Below are 22,332 nucleotides of genomic sequence, written 5' to 3'. Positions count from 1 at the left end.
ATTCTACTCAGTGAAACAAACACTATATATATAATACCGAGAAAAGGAAAATGATGTCATAATGTTATTACAAAACCTAAGGTAATCTTTTTAGAGCTTACACTTCTAGAGGATGTCTTTACAGCAATATTTCTTCATTTGCCAAAGTGGGTTTTCTCTTTTTTTATCTTTTGAACATTTTGGACCACATGTAGAGGACAAAGAAGCAGAGGAGAGCAAAGAGAACAACATGCATGACATGGTTGTTGCCACTCCTTATGATGCTCATGTTCAGTTTCCTTATGTTGTTCTTCACTCCTGCTTGAGCTCTCATCAATGTCATTTGCTGCAACCGCAAAAAACATCATCGAATCTTTGTTTTCGTCACATGCAAAGTAAATAATGTTCTGAAAGAATGATATATCGATTTGCATTCCATCCGACATTTGATTCCGGGTATAGTTTAGTACAATATAATTGAAAACATTGGCTAATGATAAGGAAATGACATGCATTCTTATGCATCCAAACCTAACTGTCTGGCTTTAGCTTACAAAACCTTATGGAAACTAAAAAGAGAATTAAAAATAATCCTAGTAGATGAGAGGCTTGAACTCAATACCATAAATCTACTTCAGTGAGGATCTTGATATCTAATACGAACATGACGACATTTCCCACAACATTGACCTACTTCATTGAGATAGATGATAATATTGTGCTAGACATCACGATTCAAACTTCATTCTCTAACATAAACACTGAAAGTCACCATCACCAAAAATGAACACAAAATCATTTGAAGAACAGCAAATGAAAACTCTATTTTGGTATCGCATATTACACTGATGGGTTCAAACAGATTAAAGCAGAAAAGAATGCGGAAGATTTATGTCAAGCGGAATTCGTGGAATCAAGAACTGAAGCAATACTAACATACCAGTTCATCCAAGAAATCCTTCTGAAATTTCGCCTCAGTCCCGATTTCTTGAGCAATCTGCACTATGACTTCAGAATTAGTAACCCAAGCAGAGAAAAATTTGAAATAAAAAACGATTAAATCAAAAACCGTCAGCAAAATCGAAATCATCAATTCAATTTTTGGGAAAATCTTTACCGAGACCTTCGAACCATTTTCAAAGGCAAGATATTCAAAGTTGAAACCTATGTGTATGCAAGAGAAGCAACACAAAATCTCTACACTACCCTAATTCAAAGCACTAAACATTAGGATTCACACTCCAATCCAAATTATAATCCTATGATATCATCCAAATGCTCGAGAAAAAGAGCCACAAATCTTGAGAACCACACACATGGAACATATCCAAACGAACCGGTTGTCCATTACGGTTTCCTAAATCATCGGAATATTATGTCCTAAAAAAAAGGACGAGAAAGAATTCTAGGGTTCTTACATTTTTCAACTGCTTGACTTGGCTGTGGAGACCCGTGATCTCATCATCCAAGTCAGATTGCATCGGATCAATCCGCAGCTGGATTTCGTCTGAATTTCCAACGGGTCTAGTGCTAAGCCCATCTCTGCAACCAAAATCCAAAACCGAATTCGATTTAACACCCAAAAAATAGGAATTTTACACCGAAAAATCATGGGTTTTCTGAATACATCGCATCCGAGGGACTGATCGCAAAAAATTCCAACGATCGACCAATAAATCGACCCACACCTAGATCTGTACGGAGCAGCATCGCCGTAAAAGGAGCCGCTGGCACCGCCTCTGTAAGAACTGGATGCCATCGAAGCGAAATTAAAACCCTAAAACCGAACGATTAGTGTCTTCTGAATTGAGATGGGGATTTTCTCAGAGAATTGAGGAGAGAATCGAAGAACCAGGAATCAGAGAATTCAAAATCACTTATATTTTTTTCCTTTTTCTGATGCTGAGCTGGCGGGTAAAAGGAATGGTGTAAACGTGGCATTATCTCATTGGTCTGAAGTTGTCATGTATTAAAATCGTTACATTAGATTTTTCAATAAAGCATACACATAATTAATCTTATACTAAAATCTTTAATAAACTACACAAATCTAATAAAAGAAATAGAATATATCTTGTGATTATCTGTGAAAATATTGTACAACCTCGAAAAATATTAGTATTAATTATCATCAAGGTATATATTATATATTATATATTAATATATATATATATATAGACACACACTTAACAGATGAATAAATAAATGTGAAACCAACTAAATGGGCCGATTCTCGTGGGCTACAACAAGAAAAGGGCCCAAGGCCTGTATATGAAATTATAGTAATTCATCCCAATCCGGTCAGTAAACATCCTAATTTTCACATTGCTAAATAAATCAATTTATATAAAATAAATACATCATTAATCGATAACAGCATCACCAAATAAATACCAATTTGGTATAAATTTCTAAATTAGGGTTTTTATTTAACAATTTTCTAAATTGATGTATTTATATGGTTCATTTAAACAAATTAAGGTATTTTTATGGAATTTTCCTTTTATTAAAAAAGAAAAACCCCAAAATATAATGATTTTTTATTTGTTGATTGGTTCATTCTATAACCAAGCATTAGAGTCGTCATCTAATAATATGGAGTGCAAGTGGAGTCATGACATAGCGATTATATTTTTATTTTTCTTACTTTTAAAAAAAAATATTTTTGAAAAAAGAACATTTTTAAAATTTAAGAATTATCATTCTCTAAATAAAAAATTTAAAATTTATTATAATTTTAAAAAATATAAAAATTTAAATTTGATTAAATTATGGTAGAATTTTTTGAGTTATAGTAATTTAAATTTTTTAAATTGAAAAAAAGATAAAAATATAATTTGATAAAAAAAATATAATTGAGATAAATATTCCTTAAACTTTCGGATTATACAAAAAAAAAGTAAGAGAAACGGATAAGTTTGTTTAAACTTCTAACCTACATATGATATTTTTTCAATTGTTGACTAAAATATGGTATATTTTTGTTGTTAAAAAATTGGTATTAGTTATATTATGTCATATTAAACTTTTTTGGATACAGAATTTTTTTAAGAAATATTATTTAAAAATAATATCACTCCTTTTTCCAAATTCTATATTGAATTAACTTCATATTTAATCTATTCGATTTAAAAAATCGTTTTTTTAAAATTAATTATTTTACTTTTGATTAATCTTACATTTAAGAATAATATTTATTAAATTTTAAAAAACTACTTATAAAAACCAGTCCATGTTACCTGCATATGATAAGTAAAATAAAAGTAAAATTTATACAAAAAAAATAAAAGTAAAATTATATATAATTAAAAAAGAACCACAATCACAAACACATGGCGTAGAAGCATGTGAAGGTTGATGGAAAATGATTAAGATGTTCCCCCGTGACATGCAGACCAAACAGAATGTCCACTAAATCTTTTATTCATTCACGGAACCCCCAATAAAAAAATACTCATAAATATAATTTTAATAAAAAATCATAACCTATACATACACACAAAATTTAAATAAAATGTGTAATTTAAAATATAGTATATCATAATATAAATTATATTTTAAAATTCCGCAGAAAGACAAAGCCTGCTCCACTTTCCACTAAGCAAGACCTCACCATATATCCTTCCAAGATCTGTCCCTCCCCCCACCATTTTCAAAGGCAAGATATTCAAAGTTGAAACCTATGTGTATGCAAGAGAAGCAACACAAAATCTCTACACTACCCTAATTCAAAGCACTAAACATTAGGATTCACACTCCAATCCAAATTATAATCCTATGATATCATCCAAATGCTCGAGAAAAAGAGCCACAAATCTTGAGAACCACACACATGGAACATATCCAAACGAACCGGTTGTCCATTACGGTTTCCTAAATCATCGGAATATTATGTCCTAAAAAAAAGGACGAGAAAGAATTCTAGGGTTCTTACATTTTTCAACTGCTTGACTTGGCTGTGGAGACCCGTGATCTCATCATCCAAGTCAGATTGCATCGGATCAATCCGCAGCTGGATTTCGTCTGAATTTCCAACGGGTCTAGCATGTGAACCCACCACTGCGAAAAAACAAAAGGATATATTTATTAACCTAAAAAAACATATTTACAAATACATCTTTTGATTTTTCTGCCACAATTGTCGAAAATTTGATTTTATTTTAGACTATTCCACATTTTGCCAATATTCTAAATAGGTCAATGTTGGACCAAGTTATGAAATTTTTTAGTAAGAAATCCAATGTAACCAAGATTTGCCCACTATATACACATATATATATATATATATATGCACACCCACATCCACACATGGATATATATATACACAAAAAAAAGTATAATTTATTACACAAACTATATATACACAGAATTAATCTCTCTACACGCCCGATTTGGGTCTATAATTAGGGGTGCCAATTTGGGTCTGAGGCCCGGAGCCCGGCCCGATAATTACAGGGCTTCGGACCTAAATTTTTTGGCCCGAAAAAAATCAGGCTTTCGGATCCGGCCCGAATCGGGTTTCGGGCTCGAATCGGACCGGTCCGTAAGCCCGATATTTTTTTTTTAAAAAAAGAAAAAATTAAAAAAAATAAATTTTACAAAGGATTTATGCGGGCCGGCCCGATCCGACCTGAGCCCGATATATATATGGCCGGATTTCGGGTTTAACTATTTAGACCCGAAAAAAATCGGGTCGGCCCGAATCTGAAACCTTCGGGTCGAGTGCGGACTCGGGCCGGATCGGACCGATTCACAACCCTATCTATAATTATATATTCATACGTGCACACAGATGCATGCACTAACATAAAAAAATACTAAGTTCAAAAGTGGAATAATGGTAACCTAAGAAGAATATTATGGTCTTATTATAGTTAATGAGGAGCTAAAATGATTAAATAGGAATAAAATTTGAAAAGATTAATAGAAAAGACAGATAGGATAAAAAATTTTACATTATGGGAAAGAAATCAGAAATGAATGGTAAATTGGGAAAGACGCCTTCTTTGTCCGACTCAACTTCTTCTTTTGACAACACAGAAATATATATATTATATATACATACATATATATATATATATATATAACCAAACTCAGGCTGATTTCATAAAAGTAACACACCCTTGAAAATAGAGAGAGAGAAATGGGTCAGAGACTAATCTCTCTCTCACTTCTTACACTTCTGCTACTGACCATATTCTTGTCCGGAGCTGACAAAGCCTCGGCCGATTCGGGGAACAGACGCCACGTCAGCCACCAGAACAACGGCAACGAAACCGCCGTGCCCGGTGGCGACGGCGGAGTAGGGAGGCTCCTGAGAGGCGGGAAGCAGACAAGTGGGTGTAACTTGTTCCAAGGAAGGTGGAGCATTGACATCTCTTACCCTCTCTATGATTCTTCTTCATGTCCCTTCATCGACGATAAGTTTAATTGTCTCAAATTCGGTCGACCCGACAAGCAGTTTCTCAAATATTCTTGGCAACCGGATTCATGCGACATTCCCAGGTACATACGTATACATGCATATGTAGATTTTCTAATGCTTTATTCATACGCCAATTAATATTTATGTTAGATATAAATCTTCTGTTTTATATAAAAGTAGATTTTCTAATTTAGTTAAAACTGTTATTTTATTTGATGGTCGATGATAAATAGAGATATACTAAAGATTTTTTCGGGTGTTTCAATGAATAAAAATATTAAATTTTGTCTCTTTTGTTTTTACATGGTATCAGAAAGAAAATCCGTGTGATATTAATTTTGGTTCGAAACCAGTATAATTAACAATAAAAGAGTTTTTTTTCTACAATTATTCATAATATATATATATATATATTATATAATCTCCAATCTTAGGATATGTAAAAGCAAACCCTAATCATTAAAACAGCTGTTGGTGGGTTTTAATTGCTGTTCGTTTTCCTGTAATGTATAGGTTCAATGGGACTGAATTCTTGAGGAGATGGAGAGGGAAACGAGTCCTGTTCGTGGGCGACTCACTGAGTCTGAACATGTGGGAATCGTTGGGATGTATGATCCATGCGTCGGTACCAAACGCCAAGACGACTTTTTCGAAGCATGGCCCACTCTCTTCCATCTCCTTCGAGGTAATGTTTTTATTATTTATTCATTTTAAAAAAATTAATTTTGATTGGAAATATTTATGTGAAATTTCAATAAAAAAAACAAAATCTAATCAATCCTCGATAGTACATGTTTGTCACGTAGATTAATGGTGTTAGACCATTTGGCCACATAAAAAGGCAGCTAATGGACCAAAATATTTTTTAAAAAAGATATTTTTTAAAATAAAAATTTATATAAAGATGCGACAATGCTTACTACGGGACGACTCGTAGGATCATATTTTTTTCGAGGTGGACTCAAAATATTTGAGCCCAGAAAAAATCGGATCAAACGAGTCATCCTATCACGAGCCGGGTTGGTTCGTGGGCCAAAAAATTTTTTAAAATTTTTTTAATATTTCTATATACAAATTATATTTTTTTATTACATATTTCGTTAGTTTTGGTTTAAATTTTATTTTTTATTATATTTTAAATATTTTTTAAATATAAAATTAGTTTTAAATATTTTTAGTATTAAAATTTTATTTTTAAAAATTATATATTTGGTTCGCGGAACGACTCGTTTGGCTCACGGGTTAAGACGATATGGGTTGGGCTGATATATTTATGGCTCCCCCAAAAAAGACTAAAATTTTTTCAGATTGGAACGAGTTGGATTGGGCTGGGTCGGACCATCCCGTTTTACACCCCTAAATAAATATAAATTTACAAAAGGATATTTTTTTTTAATTTCATGTTGTGCACAGAAAATTTCACATGTCAATTTTAATCTTTTTTGTGGAATTATTTATTAGTCTAATTACTAATTTAATGCATAGGAAGTCAAAACTACAACAATAATCTTAATATTTTTTACTGAAATAAAATAAAAATAAGTTCTAACAACAACTAAGCTAACATATTGTTAAATCACAATGTGCCATTGTAGTTTTTTTCTTAAGAATTCAAGAATTCAATGTTAAATATTTTTCAACACCTAATTGTAGATATAATTTTTTAAAATAAAGTAAATAAAAAAAAATAAATATTTACATAGCAAAAAATATGATTAAAATAAACTATTTCTAATGATAATAATATTCTTTTTAGTAATAATAGAATGCTGAAATCTAATATATATATTATATATATATATGGAAAATATCTAATGCTATCTTTAGGTCTCCTCTCAAACTCTAGCTTCTGATCGGTAAAAAAGCTGAGAACATCTGATTTCTCTTTGTTTTTTTTTTACTTGACTCATTTTCCGAGTTTGGCATTTTATGCCCTTTGGGATTTTATTTTATACTTTCCCTTACAAAATAAAATTAAACTTTTTTTTTATTTTAAAAGTTAATATAATTCAGAAATCTACTCTAAAAAAAACAATTTAATAAAAAAATGAAAAGAAAAGAAAATAAGCTAATGCATATGCATGATGAGTCTCTGTAACACAACAGCTAATGAATGACAACCACTCCTTCGTCTTGTTGCTTCTTTCTCTCCTTGTGTTTGTTCTCTTCTCTTGACATTTTTTTTTCCCTAATTTAATTTCCAACTTAAAATAATATTACGAATCGTTACTTATTAAAAACCGGTCCCGGAAATATCATAAATCCCAAAATAAAATTAAAAAAAAAAATCTTTTCACGTTCCGTGCAAATAAAAAATCTATAATTCCACGAAAGATTCTTAATTGTCTAAGTGATTTTATATAAAATAAATGCATAAAATTTTAATTTGATCTATTTAATACATCAACTGTTAGAATAAAAATTAATTTCTCAAATGTTAAAATATTCTAAATTAATATCCCAACTCGAAATCAATTTACAACGTCAATTTATTTTTTATGTTAAAAATTAATATTTAGTTTATATATCATCGTCAGAGTCGAGTTTGATAATTGCTATCGATTTTGTAAATTGAGATATCCATTTAGAATATTTTACCATTTGATATATCAGTTTGAAATATTTTAACATTAAAGGTATAAATTAGATCAAATTTAAAATTTAGTTATTTATATGATACATTTTGTAAAGTTTATACACTTATATTGGATTTTCTTTTTTAACATATACATTTCTTCATGTGGCTAGGGGTGCATCACATCAATATCCATGACAATGGAACAACTAGATGTTTGCAAAATATATATATCTCCATAGATCATGATTGTTAATTCTAATCATTATCATTTAATTTTATTTTATATTATGATTAGGAATACGGCGTCACATTGTATCTATACCGAACACCGTACCTAGTGGATATCTCCAAAGAAAGCGTAGGCAGAGTCCTTAACCTAGACGCCATAGATGGTGGATCCAACCTTTGGAAAGGAATGGACGTTCTCATCTTCAATTCTTGGCATTGGTGGCTCCACAAAGGGAAAAAATCACAAGGGTATATTAAAATTTTTCATTTCCCCCCTCTCTTATATTAATATATATAAATATTCCACTATATTATTAGACCCACCGAATTTTATTTTTATTATAATATCGATATGATCCTTGTTAACATTTTTTTTTTTGATGTTTAGATGGGATTATGTGAGAGATGGGTCTGCTTTGAAGAGCGATATGGACCGTTTGGAGGCGTTTTACAAAGGATTAAGCACGTGGGCCAAATGGGTTGACCTCAACGTTGATTCTTCCAAGACCCGAGTTTTCTTCCAAGGCATCTCTCCCACGCATTACCAGTGAGTACATTACATACATATACGCCTTTCAATCTTTTAGATTCGTAGTTCATCGACGGGCGGCTGCTGCCGGGTACCCGGGATTTTTAGGTTACTCGGTCTCGATTTTCTCCCCTCGGAGTTTTAGGGTTACCGGTACGTTCTTTCGGTCTCGTGATGGTATGGTACTCGAGTTTCGGATACCTATAAGGCGCGGCGAGGGTTCGGGTAGCCACGGATGTCGTGACGGAACGAGGAGAGGCGGCGAGGACACGAGAAATTTAAAACCCTAATCGTACGTACCCAACTCGATCCTTATGATCCAATCTTTTTTTTTGTAAACCCTAGTGAGACCCTTGCCACCCGCAGCCTCTCTCGCGAGTGTTGCCCCTTGCCCGTCACCCGATGAGGCTCGTCGCTCGCCAGTAGTGTCACCCCGACCCACGATGCGATCTCAGGCCGTCTTGGTCTCACCTCCCTCTCTCTCCTCTCCCCGGGTTACTCTTGAGTTCGGTAACTAGGCTGCGGAACCCGAAACTCACGTACCGAACCTAAACTATCGGACTAGGGTAATCAACCGACATGCATTCGTACCACATTTGTTACGGCTCCAGTTCCTAGATATGGGGTACCACAGGGACCATGTTTGGATACCCACATCTAGCCCTAGTACCGTACATGATACCAAAACATGAACTTGAAAACATATGTAATTTTTTACTCAATAACGTTTCTTGTTTTACATTTCGGAAACAGGGGAAGGGAATGGAACGAGCCGAAGAAGACATGTATAGGGCAAACGGAGCCCCTGAGTGGGTCAACTTACCCGGGCGGCCCACCGCCGGCTACAGCCGTCCTGGCCAAAGTCTTGAGCTCGATGAGAACGTCTGTCTACTTGCTCGATATTACGATGTTGTCGCAATTGAGAAAGGATGCTCATCCATCCACTTATGTTGGTGATGGCGGCACTGACTGCAGCCATTGGTGTCTCCCTGGTTTACCCGACACTTGGAACCAGCTTCTATATTCAGCTCTTTCCATGTGAAAGAATCTCTCTCTATACATTCTTGGAAGTTCATAGAATCTGACAATACTATGTTATAAAGAAAAGGACAAAATTTACAGGATGAACTGTAAAGTGATTCTTTTCGTGGAAAACAATAATATAGTTTTCTTTCGTTATGATTCAAATGTTTGTGAGTGTTGATTATGGCTCCAATGGTGGCATACATTGATGGCAGACAAAGGCTAATGCTTGCATTATTAATTGAAGAAAATTGGGAGCCATGGAACGTGACTTGGTTGGTGAGATTTCTGCACAGCCACAACTTTGCTCCTGCATGAGCCTATAAATAGGCAGCGTATTCCATCGTTCAGAACATCACAAGCAGAAGAAGCAATACAGAAGAAAATTGGAAGAGAAGCCAGCAAGGCTTCTCAGAGAGGAGAAAAAAAAAATAATTTTTTTCTCATTTGGTTCTTTTGAGCATTTGAATTTTTTTCTTCTAAATTGTGAGAGAAATTAAGGGTGTTCTTGGGGAAATTGGGAAGTGAGGTTGAGTGTGTTTTTTTTTTCACATTTGTTCACCGATATAGTGGAGTTTGTTTTTTTCTTCCTCACCGTAGACGTAGGCATTCTGCCGAACCACGTTAAATCCCGGTGTCTTTTATTTTCTCTCGTTTGATTCCATCGCCTCGCATTTGAGACCCGATACGCTTCCGCACAACAATTGGTATAAGAGCCTGGTTACCTTTTACCAAGGCACGGGTCGTTTTGAAAAATTAAAAAAAAAATTGTGATTTGGAGTTATGGCCCAGGAGACCACCGAAACACCGGCGATAGTTGCGATTCCACCAGTTGGCTCATCATCGTCGTCGACCGCCCGATCCTCAGCGTCATCGGGAAGAACGGTGGTGACGAATGCGAAGATCGAGGTGGAGAAATTCAACGGGACCAATAATTTCAGTTTGTGGCAAGGCGAGATGATGGATGCGCTTTATCAGCAAGAGCTTCTTGTTGCTCTTGATCCGCAGAAACCGACACACCTGGAGGATACCGAGTGGGTATGAATGAACCGCAATGCTTGCGTAGTAATCCGTTCGTGTTTAACAAGGGAGCTAAAACTCCCTTATATGAAGGAGACATCTGCAAGCAAACTTTGGAGAGAGTTGGAGAAGCAGTTCTTGACGAAGAGTTGCCAGAACCGGTTGTACTTGAAGAAGAAATTGTTCCGCCTGCAATACCAATCGGACACTACAATGTACAACCATATATCGGAGTTCAATAAGCTGGTGACGGAGTTGGAAAACCTTGATGAAATGGTCAAGGATGAGGATAAGGCTCTTCTCCTCTTGAACTCTCTACCCGAAGAATACGAGAACCTTATCACTATGATACTTCATAGAAAGGAGCAAATCCGTTTCGATGAAGTATGCGCAGCTTTGTACAATCGGGAGATCGGGAAAAAGGATCAGAATGAAAACAGTTCAACTTCAGCAGGGGAGGCCTATGCTGCTCGAAGTCGTGAACAGACTCATAAGCCTGGAAAGAAGAAGAAGGGTAGATCTCAAAAGGCAGACTTGCGAAGGATGAATGTGCCTTTTGTCATGAAACTGGACACTGGAAGAAGGATTGTCCAAAGCTGAAGAAGAAAGAAAATGGGAATGCCGTTTCAAAGTCGACTTCAGACGCCTTTGTCACCAAATATGAAGATGACGAATCAAAGTTTGTATTGATCGGCACATCATCAAAATCTCACTCTGACGAGTGGATTATGGACTCGGGTTGCACCTATCATATGTGTTTCAACAAGGAGTGGTTCTTCAACTTTGAAGAACTAGATGGAGGAGTTGTTTACATGGGCAACAATGGCGCTCTACAAGCAACTGGGATAGGTTCAATCCGACTGAGGTGTCATGATGGAATTACAAGAATTCTGTCGGAGGTTCGGTACGTACCAAATTTGAAGAAGAATCTCATCTCATTGGGAACCTTGGAATCTAAAGGTTATACTGTGACTATTCGAGATGGAATTCTTAAAGTTATTTCTGGTGCATTGGTGGTCCTGAAAGGAGTAAGGAAGAATAACTTGTACTATTTCAAAGGTAGTACGGTTATTGGAACAGTTGTTGTTACGGCTGGAGAAGATAAGGATTCTGAGGTCACCAGGCTTTGGCACATGCGCCTGGGACATCCTGGAGAGAAGGCTTTGCAGAACCTCGTCAAACAAGGTGTGCTGAGAGGAGCCAGACTATGCAAGTTGGACTTTTGCAAGCACTGTGTTCTTGGAAAGAAATCAAAAGTGAAGTTTGGGACGGCTATCCACAACACTAAAGGTATTCTGGATTATGTCCATTCTGATGTATGGGGGCCTACAAGAGAGACCTCGTTAGGTGGTGGCCGATATTTTGTCACTTTTGTTGATGACTTTTCAAGAAGAGTATGAGTGTACGTGATGAAGACCAAGGATGAAGTGTTGAATTGCTTCCTTAAATGGAAAAATATGGTGGAGAACCAGACTGGGAGGAAGATCAAGCATCTCCGAACAGACAACGAGAGAGAGTACATGAGTGATCCACTAGCAAAAATCTGTCAAGATGATGGCATTGTCAGACACTTCACCGTTCGAAATAATCCGCAACAGAATGGGGTGGCAGAACGCATGAATCGAACTTTACTGGAGAAGATTCTGTGTATGTTGTCTAATGCTGGATTAGACAAATGGTTCTGGGCTGAGGCTGTGACATATGCGAGCCATCTTATCAACCGGTTACCATCTGCTGGAATTGGAGACAAGACACCCATGGAAGTTTGGTATGACAAATGTGCTAATGATTATGATTCTCTACACATATTCGGTTCGATTGTTTACTATCATGTGAATGAATCAAAGTTGGATCCCAGAGCTAAGAAGTCGTTGTCCATGGGGATTACACCAGGGGTGAAAGGATATCATCTTTGGTGTCTTGAATCAAAGAAGATCATTGTTAGCAGGGATGTCACATTTGATGAGCAAACCATGTTGAAGAAGCAAGTTGGTGGTGCTCAACAGCAGGTGGAGAGTAGTCCACAGGAGGTGGAGTTTGAGACTGCAAAGTTTGTTCTAGCGAACGAAGAACCTCCTATGGGAGAGGAGGATGTTGAAGATTCTGAAGACGATGAGGTTTCCACCCAAGAACCTCAGAAGGAACTTCCCATTGCACTTCGTAAGCCGACGAGAACATTGAAAATGCCTGCTCGATATGTTGTGGTGGCTTTTGCACTTCCGGTTATTGATGCTGATATTCCTATCACTTATAAGGAGTTAGTCAAGAGTTCTGAAAGTGAGAAGTGGAAGAAAGCTATGGAGGAAGAGATGGAATCTCTCCGGAAGAACAATACCTGGAAGCTGGCGAAGTTACCAAGTGGAAAGAAGGCAATTGGGTGCAAATGGGTATTTGCGAAGAAAGAAGGATTTCCCGACAAGACTGATGTCCGCTATAAGGCAAGATTGGTAGCAAAAGGCTACGTTCAGAAGGAAGGTATCGACTACATGAGGTATTTTCTCCAGTTGTGGAACATATCTCCATTCGGATTTTGTTGGCCTTGGTAGCTCAGTTTGATTTGGAGCTAGCTCAACTCGATGTGAAGACGACGTTCTTACATGGAGATTTGGAAGAGGAAATCTACATGACTCAGTCAGAAGGTTTTACCATTGCTGGTAAAGAAGATTGGGTTTGCAAATTGAACAAGTCGTTGTACGGACTGAAGCAGTCTCCCAGACAGTGGTACAAACGATTCGACAAGTTCATGATTGGGCAAGGATACACAAGGAGCAAGTATGATCATTGTGTCTACTTCTACAAGTTACCAGATGGATATTTCATCTACTTACTCTTGTATGTGGACGATATGCTGATTGCATCAAAGAGTCAGTCAAAGATCGAGAAGTTGAAGGTTCAATTGAATCAAGAATTTGAGATGAAGGATCTTGGAGAGGCAAAGAAGATACTTGGGATGAAGATAAGCAGAGACAGAAAGATGGGAAAGCTTTGTTTGTCGCAGAGGCAATATTTGAAGAAAGTACTTCAACGTTTTGGCTTAAATGAAAAGTCAAAACCTGTAAGTACACCACTTGCTCCTCATTTCAAGCTCAGTTCAGCGTTATCTCCTACCACAGATGAGAAACATGAGTACATGATGAAGGTCCCATATGTAAATGCGGTTGGTAGCTTGATGTATGCGATGGTGTGTACCAGACCCGACATTTCACATGCCATTGGAGTGGTGAGCAGGTATATGCATAATCCTGGAAGAGGACATTGGCAGGCAGTGAAATGGATTCTGAGGTATATTCTGAAGACCTTGGACTTTGGATTGGTGCTTCAGCAAGATGGATCACTTGGACACTGTGTGGTCGGATATGTGGATTCCGACTATGCTGGTGATTTGGATAAGCGACGGTCAACGACTGGATATGTGTTTACACTGGCGAAAGCTCCAGTGAGTTGGAAGTCTACTTTACAGTCTATGGTGGCTTTGTCTACGACAGAGGCAGAGTATATGGCAGTTGGAGAGGCTGTGAAGGAAGCTATTTGGTTACGAGGTTTACTTGGTGATCTTGGAGTTGAACAGAAAAACATTTCTGTATACTGCGATAGCCAGAGTGCTATCCACTTGGCCAAGAATCAAGTCTACCATGCACGGGCGAAGCACATAGATGTCCGCTTTCACTTTGTGCGGAAGATTATCGAAGAAGGTATCATACGACTCATGAAGGTGAAGACTCTTGATAATCCCGCAGACATGCTGACTAAGATGATCACAGCGATCAAGTTCATTGTTTGAACTTGGTCAACATCATGCACATTTGAAAGCCTTCGGGTATTTGAGTGCCTTACGACACAGTTGGAGACATCTTTTCTCGTTTGGTTTGCATATGGTGTTATTGGAGCCAAGGTGGAGATTGTTGATTATGGCTCCAATGGTGGCATACATTGATGGCAGACAAATGCTAATGCTTGCATTATTAATTGAAGAAAATTGGGAGCCATGGAACGTGACTTGGTTGGTGGGATTTCTGCACAGCCACAACTTTGCTCCTGCATGAGCCTATAAATAGGCAGCCTATTCCATCGTTCAGAGCATCACAAGCAGAAGAAGCAATACAAAAGAAAATTGGAAGAGAAGCCAGCAAGGCTTCTGAGAGAGGAGAAAAAAAAATAATAATTTTTTTTTTCTCATTTGGTTCTTTTGAGCATTTGAATTTTTTTCTTCTAAATTGTGAGAGAAAGGGTGTTCTTGGGAAATTGGGAAGTGAAGTTGAGTGTGTATTTTTTTTCACATTTGTTCACCGATATAGTGGAGTTTGTTTTTTTCTTCCTCACAGTGGACGTAGGCATTCTTCCGAACCACGTTAAATCCCGATGTCTTTTATTTTCTCTCGTTTGATTCCATCGCCTCGCATTTGAGACCCGATACGCTTCCGCACAACAGTGAGTTTTGATATTTAGATTTAAACAAATGATTGAACCAGACAAATGGGTGAAAAGACAGAAACATGTTCAAAGATTGACAGTCTTCTATTGTTGGATTACATTCAGCTTTAGATGATGGCTAGTTTGTGTCAAGAACACGGAAATGGAGATAGATAACGACGAGCGAGAAGAAATACAGGGCGGAGGCTAAGATGGAGATCCATAACAGGTAATCTAATTGGAAATAAGCAGGCAAACCGATCACCAGGCCAACCACGACGATGACGAGAACTTTTATCGAATAATTCCATGTCAATCCTCTCGTGTAAACGATGGCCAAGATTATCGACATACCCATGAAGTTACTCATCATTACATCTCGGTAAATCTGCAAAAACCAAAGACATTTTCTCGAGTTCAGGGCAAGATTATCTCGTTCACCGAGCAGTATCGAGACTGCATTTACCTACCTCTGTGATTCTCGCCTTATCCTTTTTGCGACAGAAATGACCCGACAAAGCGTTCTTGAGATTTCTCGCCAGTGGAATCACAGTAAAAGTGACGTAGAAGGACAGGACACCGTCCGATTCAGACAAGAGCTCGATGTTCATCATGAACGGTTTCGCGAGAAAGATAACGACCAAGATTCCTCCACGACTTCCATTGCAGCTCTCAACGTTTTCGCCGAAAGAATCTTATCTCCGAGGCTTTTCTTCGGCCTTTCCACTTTCAAAACTCCATTCTCTTCCTACAATGGATCCATTTCAATACGAAATTTGATCTCAGCCCTTTGGAAGAACAACAAGTAGTTGTATGTGTACGTTTGTGTATATATATACTTACAAACCGATTCCCCCTCGGGGATTCATCGTTATCGGAGCTAAATCTGTAGTGTTTCATCAGTTTCATGATCCCTTCCTCAAATTCATCCTCGTCTATTTCGCCTCCTTATCTTTATCGAGCTCTCGCAGCAAAGACTCCGCGACCTCGTGAATATCGCATTTTATTCTCCCGAGCAGCCCGAACTCCACTGTCACTTATTTTAAGCTCGGAGATTTGTATCTTCCCATCGTTGTTCACATCGATTTTCTCGAACAGACTGCATATCGTATTATGTTAGAACCGCGAGATAACGTGTCGTGGAACAAAAAAAACGATAAACTGATAAAATCTTTTCAAGCTCTCTTTGCTTATCTATCCTTCTCTTAAAACGCTTTGGGGCGAAAATAGTTGCAAATGCTTGTGAACTTCCGACATGAGCTCGAACCTCGAGTGATCTAAGCTCTTCTCTTGATCCGTTGTATCGAAATACTGCGGTTTCCATTACAAAGTTGGATGGTAAGACAAAAGAGTTTTCGGTTTTATGACAACGTAGGACTTTGCTTTCTATTTCGAGGAAACAATTACCGAATACACAAAGTAGAAAACGGTCGCGGAAGCAGATATTATCAGCGTGAACAAGACAACGATATGTCCCGAAGGCTCCATTTCGAAAACCTTCGATAGTTGCACCGTTATAAAGGGTGTTAATGTTAGTAGCATTACCCCGACCGCCTTTTTGTTTCTCGGATCAGCAGCTACTCGGGATTCTGCGGGTAAGGACGACGAAACGAGTGTCGGATTATTTTCAATAAACATGTATCAGAAGAGGAGTGGAACAACTACCTTAATCTTTAAGGGGATCGATTAGGCGATTTTCATAAATTTTGGGGTCAAATCACATATCGTAAAAGTATAGGGACCATTTGGAAATTTCTGGTTTACGTTCGTTTTTCTTAACGGAAAAAAAATCTACGTACCAGAAAGACTTCGAAATATCTTCGTTCCGAAATACCGACGAGGGGTTGTTCCGTTCTGAACGCGTACAAATTCAAATATTGATATTTATGAGATCATGAACCATATGATAAGGATCTTATAATAAGCTTTTCATTAAGAGTACATTTTTCATGAATCTGTTTTTTTTTTTTTGTATGAATCTGTTGAATCTTATAATAAGCTTTGAATAGTATGTATATATTTATCGACTCTCGCAGAAATCGTTCTTTCGATTTCGCCATTCCGGACTGACCCTTCTGAGCTCATGCCGAAAGCAACGCAAGCTTCCCATTGAAGGGTCAAGGCGAAGACAATGTATCCAACAGTTACCCCAACGGTATTAACTACCATAGATTTAGAGTGGTCTCACAAAATTTAGAGGTCCGTACATATTATAATTTTAAAATAATAAAAAATTATGAATTAATATAATAAAAATTAATAATATTTAAAAATGATAAAAACATATTTAATATAACAAAATATATAAATTAAACTAAGTTAAAATTAAGTGGGCTCTAAATATTGGTGATAATTTATTTAATTAAAAATAGATAATGCAAAGAGTTGTTAGTTGGTACTTCTTTGTTACAACTACATTTAATAATATATATATATATATATATATATATATATATATATATATTTTTTTTCGTGTCTTGAGGAAGACTAAACAAGAATAAGTGAAAATGCTAAATAAATACAAATTCTTTATATGAAATTTAGTTCGTAATGCAAGTCCGGATGAGAAACTAATGTAACATATTTGTACATATATATATATATATATATATATATATTATTAACATTTTTAAAACTAGGTAGGGTTTAAAAAGAATGTCTGGAATAATCTTGTCTCAAACAAGGAAAATAAAAGACAGGAAATTTCGGACATTTCGTTGAGGAACTAGTCAAAGGCACGTTCCAGGCTGAGGAGAACTGCTTCCTGATTATTTGCTTATTTTTTTGTTTGGTTGTTGCATTTTTATCTTTGAATAAATCAGTTTGTGTTTTTCTATTTAAGTGGATAGAATCAGTGAAATAAAGTTGAGCTTTCCTTGAAACCTCTCTCACGAGCAAGAGAAACTTCGGTCTCTGTTTTCTTCCCAGAAACAGAGCTTCGTTTTTTTAATTTTGTTCTTCACATTTGGTATCAGAGCCATGGTTCGCCGTGAATGCCAAAATATATATCTCGCCAAGAGTCTTCAGGGAGTGTCGTACGCGACGACGACAATGTCCAGAAAACACAGATCGGATCTGGAAAGCAGAGCAAGGAAGGGAGCATCTCGATTCAGTATACGATGTTGACCAAGGTGAATTATGTTGTATGGGCAATGAAGATGCAGATATATATGAAGGCTCAAGGTATCTGGGACGCGGTTGCATCTGTGGGACCTGTTGATACGAAGAAAGATAGCATGACCCTAGGTGCTATATGTCAGAGCATTAGTGAGGAGACACTTTTGCAAATAGGGGTGAAGGAGACAACAAAAGCAGCTTGGGATGCTATCAAAACACTGCATATTGGTGTCGAAAGAGTGAAAGAAGTCAGGGCTCAGACATTGCACTGGGAACTAGAGGGGATAAGGATGGATGAAGGAGAATCGGTGGATGAGTTTGCTAGCAGAATTTCAACCATAGTGAACAAGCTGAGATCACTTGGAGAAACTGTCGAAGAGGTGTACATCGTTAAGAAGATATTGAGGTCAGTATCACAGAAATTCATGCATTTGACTTCTTCAATTGAGCAATTTGGAGATTTGAATAACACGAGTATGGAAGAAATCATGGGGGCACTCAAGGCCCATGAAGAGAAGTTCAAGGGCTTGGAGAGTAGAAGCAATGAACATGTGTTGCTGACACGAGACGTAAGTAACTCGGCTGATAAAAATGTGAGGGAGCAGGGTTACTCTAGAGGACGAGGTCGAAACCGAGGTTGGTTTAATAACCGTGGAAAAGGACGTAGCGGTTATGGAAGAGGAAGGGGATTTGACATCTCTCGAATACGGTGTTACAACTGTGGCGAAATGGGACATTTCGCAGTGGATTGTGAGTTAAAGAAAGAAAAAGAGGAGCAGGTACATAATGTGGAGAAGAAAGAGGACGAACCTGCATTATTGATGATGGAATCATGCAAGCTATTCCATAATGCAGAAGAGAACGAGATTAAGGTGTTGCTAAATGAAGAAAGCAACACACAGATGGAGTTAAACCAGATGGAGATGATCTGATATTTTGACACAGGAGCCAGCAATCATATGACTGGCAACAAATGAGCTTTTGCTGAATTAGATGAAAAAGAAAGGAGAAATGTATGAGTTGGCGATGGATCAATCATAGAAGTGATGGGAAAACGAACAGTTTTTATCAGATGCAAGAATGGAGAAAAGCTGAAGATGGAGAATGTATATTACAGACCAAAACTGGAAAAAAACATCATCAGTCTTGGACAGATTGATGAATCCGGAGGAAAAGCAATTGTCGAGAAAGGGCTGATGAAAGTTCTCAATGCAAAAGGGGAACTTGTTGCAAGAATCCCGAGAGCATCGAACCGCCTGTACACCGTATCAATGGTCCAGACACAAATGACATGTCTGATGACGAAAGCCAAGACAGATGCTTGGCTCTGGCATGAGAGGTATGGTCATCTGAATTATGCAGCTTTGATGGAGATGTCGCAAACCAAGATGGTGTCTGGATTACCTGAGATAAAATCGCCATAGGAAAGCTGTGACGGATGTCTGATTTGGAAGCAACATAGATCAAGGTTCCCAAAAGCCTCGACATTCCGAGCAAGTAGGCCGTTGGAGCTGGTTCATGGGGACATCTGTGGTCCCATCACCCCAATAACTCACGGTGGTAACAGGTATTTCCTCCTCCTAGTAGATGATTACAGCAGATACATGTGGGTAGAAATGCTGAAAGCCAAGAGTGATGTTTTTGAAAGCTTTAAGAAAATAAGGATGGAAATGGAGAGCCAAGTTGAGAGAAAGTTTAAGATGTTCATAACTGATAGGGGGGGGGGGGGGAATTTATCTCTGATGCTTTCAACAGGTACTGCGAAACACATGGAATTCTGAGACAATTCACAGCTCCTTACACACCTCAACAAAACGGTGTGGTAGAGAGGAGAAATCAAGTCGTTGTCGAGATGATCCGATGTTTGTTGCAGAACAGAAACATGCCTGCAGGCCTTTGGGGTGAAGCTGCAAGAACAGCGGTTTACATTTTAAACCCGTTCACTTACAACAAGCGTGAAGGGGAAGACACCTTACGAAGCTTGGTTCGAGAAACAACCAAATGTGGAACATCTCCGTGTTTTTGGCTGCATTGCATATGCCAAAACAACGGGGACACATTTGAAGAAGCTTGAAGATAGAAGCAGGAAGCTTGTGATGCTCGGATATGAACCTGGAACCAAGGCTTATAGACTACTGAATCGAGAAAATAATCGGATTGTGGTGAGCAGAGATGTGTCTTTCAAGGAGGAAGAAGGATGGATATGGAAAGAAGATGAGGCAGGAGTAACCTCTGAATCAAAGGGACCGGTAGTGACCTCACAGAATCTGGAGACACCAGAACCTGCCCTTCCATCACCAACGGTTTCGGTTCAGCCCGAAAACAGTATTCAAAGGAATACAGAAACAGAGGATACTGGGGATAGTAGTTACATGAGACCAATGAGATACCGATCATTGCAAGAGTTGTATGATGAAACTCACGAAGTTGAACCTGATGCAAATCTGTATTTCTTGTCAATGGAGGAACCGACAACGTATGATGAAGCAGCTGGAAACTAGTGATGGAAACAAGCTATGGTTGAGGAAATTGAAGCAATTAATAGAATCAGAACTTGGGAGCTAGTGGATTTGCCGAAAGGGCATAAAGCTATTGGACTAAAGTGGGTTTACAAGCTGAAAAAGAACCCTGAGGGAGAGGTAATCAAACTGTTGGGTTTTCCTGGGATCTCAAGAGCGAATCTAATTCCTAAGAGATCAGTTCTAGGGTTTGCGCAGCGGATGTAAAACAAAATTTTTTGATGAAACCCTAAAACCTATTATGCATGATCTTTTAGAAACGTTAGAACGCTTACCTCAATCGATCCGGGGCCTGTATCAATTGATGTGTTCGTCTGATCACTGTAGGCAGGAAGAATACCTTGCCCTCTACACGTATCCACACGGCGGAAAGGATTCCAACGGTTGGAACTTGTCTGCTAGGACTGAAGAACTCTTTCTTCTTTGCACAAGTGTTTCAGGGATCTTTCTCTTAGCTTTTTCACTCTCCAAACCTCTCCCTAGGGTCTGAAAATCGTGCTTAGAGTGTTGGGTCGCGGTCCCCACAGTTTATTCTCCTTAAAACCCTAATTAGAGCGAGTTAAGTAAATCCCGACGTCTGGACCGATCGGTCCAAGCTTGGACCGATCGGTTTGGAGCTTTTAAACGTCTGGACCGATCGGTCTGGAGCAATTTCCGGACCGAGTGACTCTCACACGTTGCCTCTGGACCGACCGGTCTACGTCTAGACCGATCGGTCTGGGCTAGCTGGACCGATCGGTCCAAACCTTCTGGACCGGTCGGTCTAGCCTCCGCTCCACCGAGATTTTCTCGTCTCTTCTCGCGCATTCATCCTTTCCTGTGTGTGTGACCCTGTAGGCTCATCCGATATAGCAATATAACACGAAATCTCTTATTTCGGTTACACAATTCATAGGCGGTCTCTAGTAAGACACTATGATTACCTATCTCGAATAGAGTTTGTTCGTGATCCTACGAACGCCAATGATGATTCCGTTTGATGATCCTTTTGTATCACGATATCATTTGTCGAATATAAGGCATGGATAAGCCACCTTATCTTATTTGACTGCTTTCTCGTTCACTGAGTCCGACTGTCTGAAATAGACGACGTTCATCTATAGTGCGGCCACACATTTCTACAGTCTCGCTCACACGAGGGGCCCAGTGATATCTCTCTCTTTTACGAGAGGTACAAATCCCTTCTTGACTATCTACAATCCAGTACATGATTCGTTTCGTACCTAATACACGCCTTTATAGTCCTCCTGTTACGCAGGACGTTTGTCGCAATCAAAGTACGCAGCTCCTCATGTTGGATTCCGTAGATATCTCAGGTCTTAGGATCCAATCATGGAACCGTCATATGAGATTCAAGTCATGACGCTTAGTCCATGTGACAATCTCATGCGGGTCAATCCAGTATTCAGTTCTCCAACGAATACCTATGATTGTGATCGTATCCAATACCTACGATCATCTATATGATCATCAATCACACATCATACTAGTCTTATTATGTCAT

The 22,332-nt window shown here is 38.0% G+C and overlaps 2 protein-coding genes and 1 pseudogene across 2 annotated transcripts; 1 reads left to right on the top strand and 2 right to left on the bottom strand.

The window, feature by feature from the left end:
- Positions 1-151: 151 nt before the first annotated feature.
- On the bottom strand, positions 152-1,836 carry LOC104820588 (bet1-like protein At4g14600). Its single transcript, XM_010551091.1, has 4 exons — positions 1,668-1,836; positions 1,398-1,521; positions 920-976; positions 152-325 (listed from the first exon to the last, which is right to left on the bottom strand). Exons 1-4 carry the CDS (start codon positions 1,736-1,738, stop codon positions 164-166), a joined length of 414 nt encoding a protein of 137 aa, XP_010549393.1. The 5' UTR covers positions 1,739-1,836; the 3' UTR covers positions 152-163.
- A 3,245-nt stretch (positions 1,837-5,081) lies between these two features.
- LOC104820587 (protein trichome birefringence-like 37) lies at positions 5,082-9,921 on the top strand. Its single transcript, XM_010551089.1, has 5 exons — positions 5,082-5,484; positions 5,918-6,089; positions 8,278-8,459; positions 8,599-8,757; positions 9,493-9,921. The coding sequence occupies exons 1-5, from the start codon at positions 5,123-5,125 to the stop codon at positions 9,779-9,781; spliced, it is 1,164 nt and encodes a 387-aa protein (XP_010549391.1). The 5' UTR covers positions 5,082-5,122; the 3' UTR covers positions 9,782-9,921.
- A 5,410-nt stretch (positions 9,922-15,331) lies between these two features.
- The window catches only part of LOC104820694, a 21,344-nt pseudogene continuing 14,343 nt past the window's right edge, over positions 15,332-22,332 (bottom strand).

The sequence above is a fragment of the Tarenaya hassleriana genome, unplaced genomic scaffold, assembly GCF_000463585.1.
Source record: "Tarenaya hassleriana unplaced genomic scaffold, ASM46358v1 Cleome31, whole genome shotgun sequence".
In the NCBI taxonomy this organism is placed as follows: Eukaryota; Viridiplantae; Streptophyta; class Magnoliopsida; order Brassicales; family Cleomaceae; genus Tarenaya; species Tarenaya hassleriana.
The sequence above is the reverse complement of the archived record's forward strand: the minus strand, read 5'-3'. Positions and strand labels throughout refer to the sequence as shown.